Consider the following 14,276-nt stretch of genomic DNA (forward strand, 5'->3'; position numbering starts at 1 on the left):
GCTCAAAGCTAGATACAAGGAGGAAGCACGAAGGAAAGTTTCTTAACCTAAAAGTTATTCCCAATTTATTTTTCAAAAGGTCTGAAATCAAAGATTCATTTCTTTGAACCTGGTATATATATATATATAGTACCGTTTAATTTGCCTAACTCTCTTTTTTGACAATCTTAACTCTAATGTTATATACTATATTCTTTCTTTTTTTAATTACTTATTCTATATCTCCTCCCAATATACGACATGAAGAAGAAGAAAAAATCATTAGTGAACGTCAAATTAAGCATCTTCATGGCCTCCGTTTTCGTCTGTTCATTGGTTAAAGGCTTTGGGAATAGAAAGGGAGCCATTGCATTTAGAACATATGTAAAAATAAAGGTGTTTACCCGAAAAACGGATAACAATTGAATTTATACGTGACTCTAAGAATACGTGATATAACTTGGCGCAAACTGAGAAAACATATAAATTGATATTGAAATTGACTGTAGAAAGAAATAAATACAAACCAAACGAATCATATAGCTTTGGCCCTCGAGTAGGTCACCCTCGAACAAAGTGAAGATTCCGCTAGTATATGAACAGAGTAAAAAATATTGAAAGCTGAAAGAAGGCAGTATATTGCTTTGTACTGCGTAAAATGTCATCCTCTTTTACAAATGATCAGATCCCCTTTATATAGCAGGAGAGTCCTACTCTTGATATAATTCTAAATAAAGTAAGGAATCTCATGATAGGTTAATTAATTGGTTTCTCCTTGATATGCGTCGGGATTTCCGCCGTGATTCTCGCCCAATTGCGGCTATTCCGGCTTTCTATTTTTTGGCTCGATAAGCTTTCCTCGGTCTTACTCGATCTCGATCTTGGAGGATCTCGATCTTAATCGGTCTCTAGGTCACAAGCTCGGCACTCAAACCTCGCATTATGGTTCGATATTATACGAGTTCGAACCTTGGCCTATTATATTTCAGTCTCGATTAGTCATACGAAGAGCAAACTCGATTTTGATCGTATATAAAAAAGGAAAGGGAACGAAGTTCAAACTTCAAATAACATGTCACTATTTTAAGAAAGACTCCAAAAGAATCTCTAGCGAGTTTTCTCAAATCCCAATACCAAGAAGGAGAATAAAAATAATTGAAAAGGATTCAACTCTTTAATGGAACTTTGGCTACTTCTTTTTACTTTATATACTCCTTGAATATTATCTCGTCAACCAATCGGCGTGGTCGGTCGATTTCGTGGCGTTTGTTCGATTAATATGCAAAAGTTGTTAAGTACTCAATCAACAAAAGAAATTACAAAAGTTGTTTTTCCAATATATTCCGCTTTTTTTCTCTCCAGTCCTAGAGAGAACATTCTCTCGGCCACGCTAAAAGAAAGTTTTGTTCTAACAGAATTTCCACGAAAACACTCAAGAGATTGATTCTTTTTATCATTTTGTTTTTTTGCAAGAAAGAAAGTGCATATGTGGCCCAATGAAAATGGAAAGGAGAGAAACTAATGGAAATATGAGTTCGTGCAGACATTGCTGTTTTAATTAACGTTGTAAAAACAAAGGACGACAAGAAGTTCCTGGTTTTTATTTTCATGCAGTTGGTTAGGTTTTCAGGGGCTGCTAGTTTTAATTGCAGTTGTCAAGGGGCGTTAATTATGAAGGGTTACGTTTTAAGCTGAATTAATTTCGGCAGGTTAGGTCAGGTTGTTTATAACTTTATATGTTTCTTAAAGGCTGTATCTAGAAGCGAAAGATGCTTTAAAGAACTTTTAGGAGATATTTAATTAAAAATGTTTACTTGTAAAGTTATTTAATTAAAAATATTGTAGTTGTAAAGGTCTACAGTTTAAAATGAGGACAATTCTTAGTGGTTGAAGCTTGACAACCAAGTAAAAGGAAAAAAATTGTGGGTGCAATTTGAATGAAGGGTCGAGCTGTTAATTAATTAAAATAATATTATATCTTATTACATAAAATAATTTAGCTCATTAACATTATTAAAGATATAATAATAATATTATGAATTTATTACAAAATTTAGCGCTATGTTCTGATTATTATTTAATATCACGTTTATTAAGTATGCATATAATGTATGCCTGTTTGTGATTTTAAGTTTCAGTTTTTCTCTTATTCTCCTTTATGCATAAAGATTTTTTGATTTTTTTGTCATTAATAAAAAAAATTCTAAATTGTAGTACACAACTCATGTAAAGTATAAATAGATAACTGTGAGGAATATGTTATAAAATCTACCTCTATTTTTTCGTCCATTATCTCTTATTATATGCATTGGCGTAATTTACAAAGCTTTTTTTTTCAATTGTGTAAATAGATTGAGCTTTGATTGCTATTAATAAAATTACAGATACAAGCAAATTATTTACTCTATTTTTTTTTCTCATTTATTTTATTATAATGTTATTAACTTATACGCTTGATTACTATTTCTCATTCTTTTTGTCTTTTTAGAAAAAATATTTATTTATCTATAGGTAAGTCCATAACATAGTTAACATAAAAAAATCATGATATTAAAGGGAAAAAAAGATAAAAGGTTAATAATCTAGAGAGTAAAATAAATATTTAAAATGGTCAACTTTTATATGAGGAGAAATGACAATGGTTCAAAGTTGACGAAAGTTTTTGATTCCTAAAGCAAACTTAGAGGATGTGTTAAAATCCCCATTTAAAAGTTTTCCATTCTATTTAATATGCTCGCTGAAGTCTTGTTTGTAAAAGAACCCTAGGTCTTAGAAATGAAAGGCAGTAGGAAGAAGGCAATGGGGGCTGGGACAAGATCTCATCGTTACATTTTTAACAGAAAAATAAAGATACACTATCAGTATATTTTAATCTATTGTAATTTAGTACAATAACTTATTACGAATCGTCAAAATACTCATTAATCAATCTGAAAAAGTTGTTTTTCATAAATTTTTAATACTTTTAACTAAATGATACTAGTAAATACTTCGTCATTATTAAGAACCGATTCAAAATAAAACTCTTAATATGTTACTATTTGAAATTGATGAATGAACCAGTTAATTGAATCAAGAGTTTGCTTCTATGTACTTTCTGAGAGTAAATGTAGGCCGGGTGATAATGTGCGTTACAATATACCTTGCACGTTTCTCATTGATACTTTATAATTTTGTTTTCAACTATTAGTAATTCACGACATTCTGCTATAGTTTTACATATGAAAACTAAGTAACAAGAATTAAGAGGCAGTAAAAACCAAGTACCCTTAGTACTATAGTAGGGTTTAATTCCTTTTTTCTTTCCACGAGTGGTAGTGCTTTTATTCCGTCTACCTTTGTAACGCGTAGTAGCTACTTTTGTCCACCCGTCCTCGTCCACTTCAGCTGGCTGCTTCATCACAGGCTTGTCAACTACCATATATAGAAAGGAATTTAATTATTTAAAGAACGTCGTCCTTTCAGTTGTCAGTAAGAGTGATTGAGCTTCTTGATTTATAAAGATTCTACCTAATTTAGAAATTCCATATGTATGTTTTCAGTATGATTTAACAACTTGCGTAAACAAACTTCCCATAAGTTTTTGGGGAGCCCCTTATTGGGAAGCTAAAGTTAGTAGCCAAAGAATCGAAGTGCATTGGTAAAATGGAAACTTCTACTTGTAGTTGTAGTTAAAGAGACGATACCAAAAAAAAAAGTTCTATATTTGCAAACTAAGAGACAATCATTTCAACTTTCTACTGATTATTGGTTTCACTAGCACGTGAATCCTGTAAGTCTGTATTCTACTTCTGTAAATTTTGCTATGCGTGCATTATTATACACAAAAGGATCGAGCTCTACGTTTCCCCCCATAAAATTTGGATTAGTAAAGAGCAAGTTACCCTTTTTGGGTAATTGGGTAATTTGTAAACTAAAGGTTAATTAAAAGAAAACGAGTTCTCTCCTTCCACAAGTTAAGGATTTCATTATCATTGGAAGTTTTACTCCTTTTTCTCACCTTTTGATTGGAGAAATGGTTAATTTTGTGTGTGTGTATGAAGTTGAAGGTACATGAGTCATTGTGAAGCATCTAATTAAGATCTTAACTTTATAAACAAAGGTCTTAACGTTGACATGCAGTAATAATGTGAATTATTATTGAAATATAAAAGTAAGTGTACTAGCTTGACATGAAACTTTCTTGTCCAACTTTTCTTAATCTGCCAAAATCGCTTTCATGTCATGAACTAATGAGTTGAACTGACTAATAATTAGCCAACTATTTCTTTCCGCTAATGAAGTAATAATCACAAACATATATAGTGCAAAAATGGGAAAATAAATTCTATGTGCCTTTAGCCGATAAATACTTCTTTGCACCACTTACTTCAAATTTAAGCAATTTAATCATGAGAGTCTCAAATTAAAGTATAGATTTATATCAGCTAATCATGGTTAAATGATAAATAACTTATATGTAGGACAAATATTATTCATATGCTAGGTGTAAATATCTAGTGTGAGTAAATTTTTATCGACTTTTAACCTTTTCTATGGAGGAAGAATATTGATGCATAACCAATGATACCAAAGTATCATGTATAAATAAAGAAAACTTCATGAATAATTGCTAGAATTTAGAAATTTCTCCTTAGTCCTAAATTCACGTTGAAAATATGATATCCCTAAAATTGTATTTTTCCTTTTGCTAGTAAAATTTCCAAACTTCATTAACCAATCTATTGAGTATTTTGAGGATACAGCCAGCTGTCACCAAAATTAGGACCATATATAACCTAACGTCTACAAATTTGAAATGGCGACGTGGCGGTGGTGCAAGGTCTTTAGACTTGGGCATACCCAAGAACCTAAAAGGAAATAAAGGGTATTTACATGCAAAATGTTACACTACTCCTATTCATTATTGCATTTCTTCTTTAAGAAGAGTTAAGTATTTATTTTCTATTTATGAGGCTCATTTAATATATGGTTCCATAACCTTTTTAATACACCTCAACAACACAAAATCGGTTTAAAAAAAAAAAATTAAAAAAGAGAGAGATTCTTTTAGGACTTCTCTATTTCAAAATGTTAAGCATTTATTGCTTTATGACATTCAAATTATGTTAATCTTGACTAAAATTACTCATTTTGACTTTGACTTGTATTTTCTGTTTATTTTGCAGATGTCACTAAAATTCAAAAATAAATTAATGTAATCAAATTTACTTTACTAAGTAAGACAACTGAATTTCATCCAAAAAATTAAGAAGACCAAAGTATTCCATCTCTAATAATCCACCGTCTATAACATTAAAAAGTAACGTAAGACTTTTGAATTGACAGGTCCTCAAAATCAAGTTTGAATTACATTTCATTAGCTCTTAATTTTTAACAGTTCACATTAGCAGATATACTAAATTCCAATTTAAGATTACAAAGTAAAATAAATAGCACCCAAAGTAATATAGTCCGACGCATAGCTGAGTCGTCTTTGAGGGCACAAAAGGTAACAAAATAAAAGGCAGAAAAAGTTTGGGTGCCTTATTCGTCCTTTAGTGGCCCCTCTCTACCTTATAAATTCAGTCTTTCTCCCTTTCTTCTTCCCCTGTGACTTACAATCTTCTCTCACTCTCGTCTCTCTTTCTTGGCCCTTTGCTCTTTACTTCTCTATTTTCTTTCTCTTTCACTTAAACAAACACAGAAACAGAGAGGTTTAATTATTCAATTCTCTGACTCTGTGTCTCTCCAATTTCTTCTCTTTCAAATTCCAATTCCTCTGTTTTTTTAATCTTTTCAAGGTACGTTACATTTTTTTTCGTGTGATTTTTTGGTCCGTCTATTTAATGCGATTTCATCAGTTATGTATGGTATTATATAATACTACATGTTTGTACCATATACAGGGTAATTTTGTGTGGTAAAATGACGAACCAGAATGTGATTGTTTCTGACCCAAGATCAGGGTTGGAGTCTTCTTTCTTATCGTTCTCACCGGCTGTTCCCGGACCACTACCGCCGCCGGGGAGATTCATCGCCGTTCCGGCGAAGAAAACATTCAAAAACATTGAGTCTGCTGCCGGAGATCATAGGATCACTGCTTTACTTGATTCCATGAGAGCTTCTTCCCCACCTCGTAGATCCTCTGAAACTGAAAATCTCAAGTCTTGGATTGTGAGTCTTTTATTCATTAGTAAATTTGTTTAAAACAAAAAACTATAAATGGATTGGATTACAATGATTTTTTATGTGGTTTTAACTTCTCCTTTTTAAAAAAAAAATAATTGAATAGGTTCATCATCCCTCAGCTTTGGACATGTTCGAGGAAATTATAAATGCTTCAAAAGGGAAACAAATAATAATGTTTTTGGACTATGATGGTACATTGTCTCCCATTGTTGATGATCCTGACAAAGCTTTTATGACTGCTGAGGTTTGTTTACTTTTTTACCAATTATCACTAAACTTAACAAATGAAGTCTTAATCAAAATTTCTTATAGTATTAGACTAATTCCTTGTTTGGTTTATGGTAAATAGATGAGGGAAGCAGTGAGAGACACAGCCAAGTATTTTCCTACAGCAATAGTGAGTGGAAGATGCAGAGCAAAAGTCTTTAATTTTGTAAAGTTATCAGAACTGTATTATGCTGGAAGTCATGGAATGGACATCAAAGCGCCTGCTAAAGGACGCAAATATAGAAATGTGAGCAATTTTTTTTTCTAGATCAACTTGTTACTATATTAATCCCATGTTATTTTTTGTTCTTTTATAATAATGTTTTGTATTTTTTAACCATTCAGGGAAATAATCAAACTGTTCTCTGCCAACCTGCCAGAGAATTTTTACCCATGATTGATGAGGTTGGTTTTTTTTTTTTTACTTTTTACTTCGCTTCTAGTGTTTTTTTGTCAAGATAGTATATAATCATAGAAAAAAAGTTGAAACGTTTACTTAACATTTTCAGGTATATAAATCTTTAGTGGAGAAAACAAAATCTATACCAGGAGCGAAAGTGGAAAACAACAAATTCTGCTTATCCGTACATTTCCGTCGTGTTGAAGAAAAGGTACAGTTTCTTTTTTAACCTCTCTTCAGTTCCCTTTTGTAAGCACTTGGTTTTACTTGACTGAGTAAATTGAGTTCTCATTTTTTTTTTTTACTTTTAACTTCAGAGGTGGACTGAATTAGCTGAGCAAGTGAAGTCAGTGACTAAGGAATACCCAAAGCTACGATTAACCCAAGGAAGAAAGGTGATATTTCTAAGTTCTTATTTTTTCCTAATTATTATATAAACAGTACAGCTGTTTTTTTAAATACAAAATAAAGAAATGAAAAATACATACTAAACGTGTTTTTTTTATTGTTTTATTAACAGGTTTTGGAGATTCGTCCCAGCATTAAATGGGACAAGGGAAAGGCACTTGAATTTTTGTTGGAATCATTAGGGTATGCTAATTCAAATGATGTTTTGCCTATATACATTGGCGATGATCGAACAGATGAAGATGCTTTCAAGGTATTTTATTATGTCATAATAATATTTAAAAAAAATCTTTGCATTTCTGAAAAGAAGTAATTATACTGACATTTTGTTATGGAAAATAATCAGGTTTTGCGCGACAGAGGACAAGGTTTTGGAATATTAGTGTCCAAATCACCTAAAGAAACGAATGCTTCCTATTCTTTGCAAGAGCCATTAGAGGCAAGTACACTTGAAAATATGTACTCTATTATTATTGTTACTGTTTTATTCTAACGTCCTTTCGTAATGATTTAGAAATGATTAGAATTATTGCTAATATATACTGTCAGAATATTAATATGTTGGTATTTCTTAATATGGCAGGTTATGTACTTTTTAAACCGTTTGGTGGAGTGGAAAAGATCGTCCTTGCAAAGATATCAGAGGAAATAAAACCCAGAAGACTAAGAGTCGACCCTTTAACCCTGGAAGTTTTGTTGGGGATGGGTTTAGAAATTAAAGAGCTTTGTAGCACCTTTTCTTTTTGGAAGACTCAATTGTAATTGAAAAATGGAGAAATTTTGTAATTTTCCGAATATAAATTCAATAAGAAAGTATTGTGCACTTCTCCCTTCTCTCCTATATACTCCCTAGTTTTCCTTTTACTAATCTCTTATACCAAAAAAAATCCTTTTATTTTCTCATATTAGAGATTTATTATTTTCTTGCAATATTACCCTTACTATTAATTAAGTACATGCTTCATTGCTTCTAATATTTATTCGAGTTATAACTTTAATAACCATTAACAAAAATAATTTAATAAATTAATTCATAATAAATAATTTGTTTAAGGAGCGTGCCAAATCAACGGAGGACCAGAGAAAGAAATGGGAGGGAGTATACGTATGTAAATCTGGGTGCACACGTGTTGGCATGTACTAGTTCAATTTGTGCATGTGAATTTGGAAAACCGCATGCATTTGTATGGACTGCTCAAATGTTTTATGGTGCAAAATGAGACAAGAACAACACCCTTTCACGTGGAGGCTTTGTCTTAGTTTACGCAAATGTTTCTTGTTGGAGTTGGAAACCATCTTTGAAAGACGAAACACTCTTAACACTAACATTTTCTCCGTTTTTAGTTACGCTATTGAGGGGATCGAATATAAGCGTGGAACAACTTTCGAGTAATACTGAGATGGTTTTGCAGGTAATAAGAAAGAAAGTGATATATTATATAAGTTCGTTAATAATGCATCGAATTAACGAGAATCACAGAAAAAATAGAACTGAAATTGAGCCTAAAATATTCTGTAAATAATCGATATAAATCATCTTCCGATATATCCCAGTAAAGGTAGAGATATATCCTAGATCTAAAAAGCGCAATCCGATGCACGAAACAGCTGCATTCACGCAAGGTTTAGCAAAGAGCCGCACCCAAGGATATAATGTAGGTAGTTTACCTTGATTAACACATCAGTGGCTGATTTTATGGCTCGAACCTGTGACCTATCAGAATAACTTTATCGTTGTTGCTCTAAGGTTCCACTTCATATATATATATATATATATATATATATATATATATATATCCTAGATCTAGTTTAATATTAGTTCAACAAGGGCAACATTAGAAGTCATACGACAACTAGAAAATTATATAAAGGTATCTAATACAATTCTATCATTTGTAAATGCTATTAAAACAAGTTTTTCTACTTAAATAATACTAAAATGAGTTCAAATATTAGATTACATCGAAATGCCACTTATTCTCTTTTTTGGTGTAAACAAATTGCACATTAATTAATGTAAGGAAATTCTTCTATAGACCATTGAAAACCTTCAAACTATATAGTTAATCTTTTATTTTCTCTTCATTTAAGCATTACATCGTTGGGAAGACCTTTTACTTTTTGTCTTCCTTTGTGGTTTTGGGGAACTTAAGAGTGAGAAATAGGCTGGTATTGTTTAAGCCTGAAAGCAGTATTGAAAACACACAGAAAATTGTAACTGCATGCATATAGATGTACGATTGAGTTCCAAAGATGGAGGATTGATAATAGGCGAATGACACGCACATGCACACATATTTAATAAGAACACAACGCTTTAGTAGTTTAAACTGTCTAACTTAGAATTTGATTTGTCGAATACAATGCTGTTTTAATCCTATTGTTTTAAATTTTTATCCATACTTACTTCCACTATATGCCTTAATGGAAGACCATGCACAACAGCGAGACATCTGTGTACTTATTAGTTGTAAAGACAATTGAATAGTGTCAGAAACAGTAGTACTTAAGGTATTAGTAAATGACTAGTTGAGATTCGTTAACAATATCATATCTTTCAGATGTTTATCCAAACTGGTTTCACGATTTAAGAGACCAATCAAAGTTTGATAAGAACTCTTCCATATGATACTGATGAGATGTACCATATAATATTGTGTCGAATAATAAGATTTCTCCATTTGTCACAATATTTTTTTATTTATAAAATTCATGCCTCAGACATTGCACATTATAGAAAAATAATAGGCACATTTATCTCTAAAACAAAACACATACACATCTACTGTCAATTGTCACACATTGGCAATTTGGCATGCCAGGCATAAACTTTAGCCACAGGTAGAACATAGGTTTATAACGCATGCTCAAGAGATAAAATAGTACTCATATTTCCTAATTTGGTAATAGTGAATTGTTAAAACTTTTCTAGGATTAGAGATTGTGACCAGAAGTTTCTTGAATTATAGGGGGCTGTTATAGGCCTCGGAATAACTAATAGTCGTATTATCATTTGCGTCTAATAGCCTTGTCCAATCAAGATAAAATTGACACATTACAAACCTATAGTAGCTAATGGACCAATTATTGATGGAATTGAGAAATTAAGTTGATTTATAGGCTGTAGTATTCTCCATTGCAGACATAGCAAAAGTTTGTGACCTTTATAGCAAGTTTTAATAACTCCTTACAAGACAATGCTTCTTGTTCCTTTTTAACATCTGGCACATGCTCGTATTACTTTATGCATCAACATATATACTTGTGTCAGATAGATGGAAAAAAGTAAGTAAACAATAAAATATACATTGTAGAGACAAAAGATTGTCTTTTTACCCTTTTTCTTTTTCTTTGGGGGTGGGAGGTGGTATGTGATAGGTTTTATACATTATTGGGTAGAAGGAACAGTTATATACTGGCAGAAATCAAGAAGTAAGACTAAATTTAATTGGAAGGTAGAGAAGATGAATGATCCTAGGAAGTCTTAAAAAAAGAGAAGGAACGAGATCTCGCAGAGGCTGCTACAATTCATTATATAAAATTATATTGGAACCTTAATGGGTGGAACGAGGGCATTGCTCGTAAACATAACAACATCTCTACACAATTGGGCACGTAGATTTGTGTGAGCCCACTTAAAAAGAGTCGAGGAATCTAAAATTTGTTTCTTAATGGATTCAATTTTCAAGAAACCCTTATTCTTGAAAAAAATTATTACTATTCCAGTTTATGTGAAGCTATTTCCTTTTTGATATGTTCCAAAAAAAATGATCCCTTTCTAAATTTAGAAATAATTTTGCTTAAACTTACAATTCTACCCTTAATGGGAAGCTTTTATAACCACACAAATACTCTAGGCCCCTTTTTAAATTATTTAGGACCACAATTTCAAAAGTTTTCATTTTTTCTTAAACTCCGTATTTTTCAGCTTTAGTGGTTTACTATTTTTCAAGATGTTAGGTGATGAAAAGGAAGCCCACTTGAAATAACAAGGGAAAAAAAAGAGAAAAAACATTAGTAGTTTGTTGAGGAAGAGTTGGAATCCACTTAAAGTGCTTGATGTGAAGAAGACATTGGGATATTAAATGGGACATCCAATATGCTTCCAAGGCCATGACTAAAAACTGCTTCTCTTTTTAGACGTGTAAAGAATGGTCTTCCCACTAGATTCAACCCCATCATTGGTGCCTCAAATCTAAATAAACTAAGTCACATAAGCACCAATTATTGATAGGACAAGAGGGGTGGGCACATATCCTTTGATATAACCACCTTTAACCTCACAAACTTAACTCACTAACCACCAGTCACATAGTCAAATTTAAAATTTAAAAATTTAAAATTAATGAATTCACCGTTTTAGTGTGACTATATTAATGGTTTTAAAATTTAATACATATGTTAAAATGTTTATAATGTTTACATGTATATTCATGTATGAAGTCAGGAGTTAGAACTTTTTTCGTCGGAAAATTATATTGCATACAGAATCGAAATTACTTATATATATATATATAGTAAATATTGAATTTCTTTGGCTTTGTCGTGTTTTTACTTGTTTATAATTTGAATGAAAATCTTGCCTCCGCCATGTTATATTTGGGTCGAAAATAAGATTCAATTGAACCTAAAGCAATTATATACTGCCACTGTTAGCAGCTTTAATTGATCATTTACTTTTACTCATACCATCACTACGATATGATTCACCCAAAATAAATGTTTTCTTAGATCTCTCCTATGCGTTAAAGTGAGTTCTGGATTCAACTTAGGCTTAGTTTATTGCTAATATCTTCTCCAGGAGAAGAAAAGAAAAACCACAAGATATCAAATTTGTATAGAGAAAAAGCATTTACATCTAAAAGCGCTATCCTCCTGACAATGATACGACCAAAGCCAACAGCTAACTTAGCTACCCTTTTTCTTTCTTCTAAAATATTCATCCATTGAATAAAAAGGAGGAGGGTTATTTAGTAAAGGGAAGCACTGAAATGAGCTTGGGAGTACACGTGTTGAGAAGAGGAATTGGTCCCCACATCGATGGTTGAGCTTTGGGTAATAGAAAATGGTGAAGTTTTGTACTGAGATCGATGATAATTGATGAATAATTCAGTTTAATGGTGGGATTATGGGAAGTGTACTGTTTTGATTCCCATGCCTTTGCTGGAGGAAGCAGACGATCCAGATGTTGGGAATAATAGAGTGTTTTCTTTTGCTACTTTAGTTTTTAGTCCCATCTTTCGGCGCTAAAAAGACCACTAAATCATTCATATACAAAGATTCTTAGTACAATTTACAAGGCACTAGACTAATTAAACGCTCTTATTATAGAATATTCTTATAGCAGACGGACTGGCGACTAACATCTTGTACATAAATTTATATAGTATAGTACTATATTTCTTCTCAAAGAATCACGTAACTAGCCAGCCAATAGGGGAAGTGAATACAGATGTTATTGGTAAATGGACAAATTAACAGATCAAGTAGCATGTTATTTAATCGTCCACAAGAAATAATTGCACTCTTATTAAATTTGGCTCATAATTCTAGAAAGCCATGCATGTATATTGACGATTTATAGCCTTTCTCCTGGAAAAAAAAGTTTATAATCTATCGTCTCGAAATCATTTTGAATGATTGAAGATGTGCCGGTAATATTCCAGCACAAATGCTCCATATATTCTTGTAGTGAAAGCCTTCATAGCTCTATCGTGAGATATAGAATCACCTGCTTTATAGTATAGAGTATAGTCTCTCCGGTATATATCTCAAATAAAAACGGATAAAATTCTATATGAAATGGCCACATTCATCTTGATATACGATGACCTATATACTTTGGGCTAAGGTATATATTGACATGAGTACACCGTATTTGTAGGTTATATATAGGGGTGTCAAATGGGCGGCTGGGTTGATTTTGGGTGGGTCAAAATGGGTTAAGTCAATAATAACCCGTTCAAAAGTTACTTGGGATGAAATGGACTTGGTCAAGATGAGCTACAATTTGGGTCATAGCTTAACTCGCCCAACTCTTATCAACTTTACATAGAGTCCGTTTGGACATAAGAAATTTTTCTCTTTTTTCCAAAAAAAAAATTCACTTTTTTTCGAAATCAACATTTGTTCATAAAATTTCCAATTTTCACTTGAAGATGCATTTTGGAAATTTTCGAAAATTTGAAAAACTGCAAAAAGCTGTTTTTTAAAATTTTCACTCAAATCACTCACAAAACTTCAAAAACAATCCAAAATTATATTAATGTCCAAACATAACTCTGAATTTCAAATACCATTTTCACTTGAAAATTATTTTCCCCCTAATTTGAAATTTTACAATTCTTATGTCCAAACGCCCACATAATGTGTATTGTTTTTTTTATAAATTGTTTAAATATCAAATAATTTTTTTTTTCTTTTCTTATGGTCATTATTAACATATCAAACAAAAAAGAATTATTTTAAAGATATTTTAGCAAAGTTACTCATCGGCCAATTTGGGCTAAGAATCAGTCCAACTTTAAATGGGTTAAGACGGATTGGGTCAAAATACGCTGAGTTCAACAAATGGACGGGTGGGGGAGGCAATGGTCAACCCAACCTTGGACGGATTGGACGGGCCAAATGGATTTTGGCTCAAATTGCCACCGCTAGTTATATCCACATTGACTCGGGGAACGAAAAACTTCATGATATGGAGTACTTTCCCTTTAAATGAGGTCCCCAGCAGAGTTGCCAATCTATTATACCCCATTTTAACATGGGTCAAATTAGAGTATAACCTATTGGAAACCCAAAGTTCAATTAATTTTAAGAGAGTCGCCACTTAATTTTTTTTAAGGTGAATTAGGATACTATCTTTTAAATAATGCCAAAGTTAACTATGTTTATATAGTCTATTTAACCTTAAGATTATAGGTAAGGATTCTCATTAATCCTATAAGGAAGGTTATTAAAGCTGTCACGACCCGAAATTTCCACCGTTGGGACCGTGATGGCGCATAACATTTTACTTGCTAGGCAAGCCAACGTTAGAGAATCATTAAAC

At 32.1% G+C, this 14,276-nt stretch overlaps 1 protein-coding gene across 1 annotated transcript; it reads left to right on the top strand.

The window, feature by feature from the left end:
- The first annotated feature begins 5,571 nt into the window (after positions 1–5,571).
- Positions 5,572–8,048, top strand: LOC104085208 (probable trehalose-phosphate phosphatase H). Its single transcript, XM_009589196.4, has 10 exons — positions 5,572–5,762; positions 5,868–6,135; positions 6,254–6,394; positions 6,500–6,664; positions 6,763–6,822; positions 6,927–7,028; positions 7,135–7,212; positions 7,338–7,478; positions 7,572–7,664; positions 7,809–8,048. The coding sequence occupies exons 2-10, from the start codon at positions 5,887–5,889 to the stop codon at positions 7,875–7,877; spliced, it is 1,098 nt and encodes a 365-aa protein (XP_009587491.1). The 5' UTR covers positions 5,572–5,762; positions 5,868–5,886; the 3' UTR covers positions 7,878–8,048.
- The last annotated feature ends 6,228 nt before the right edge of the window (positions 8,049–14,276 follow it).

Source organism: Nicotiana tomentosiformis, chromosome 4 (genome assembly GCF_000390325.3).
Source record: "Nicotiana tomentosiformis chromosome 4, ASM39032v3, whole genome shotgun sequence".
NCBI classification, from domain to species: Eukaryota; Viridiplantae; Streptophyta; class Magnoliopsida; order Solanales; family Solanaceae; genus Nicotiana; species Nicotiana tomentosiformis.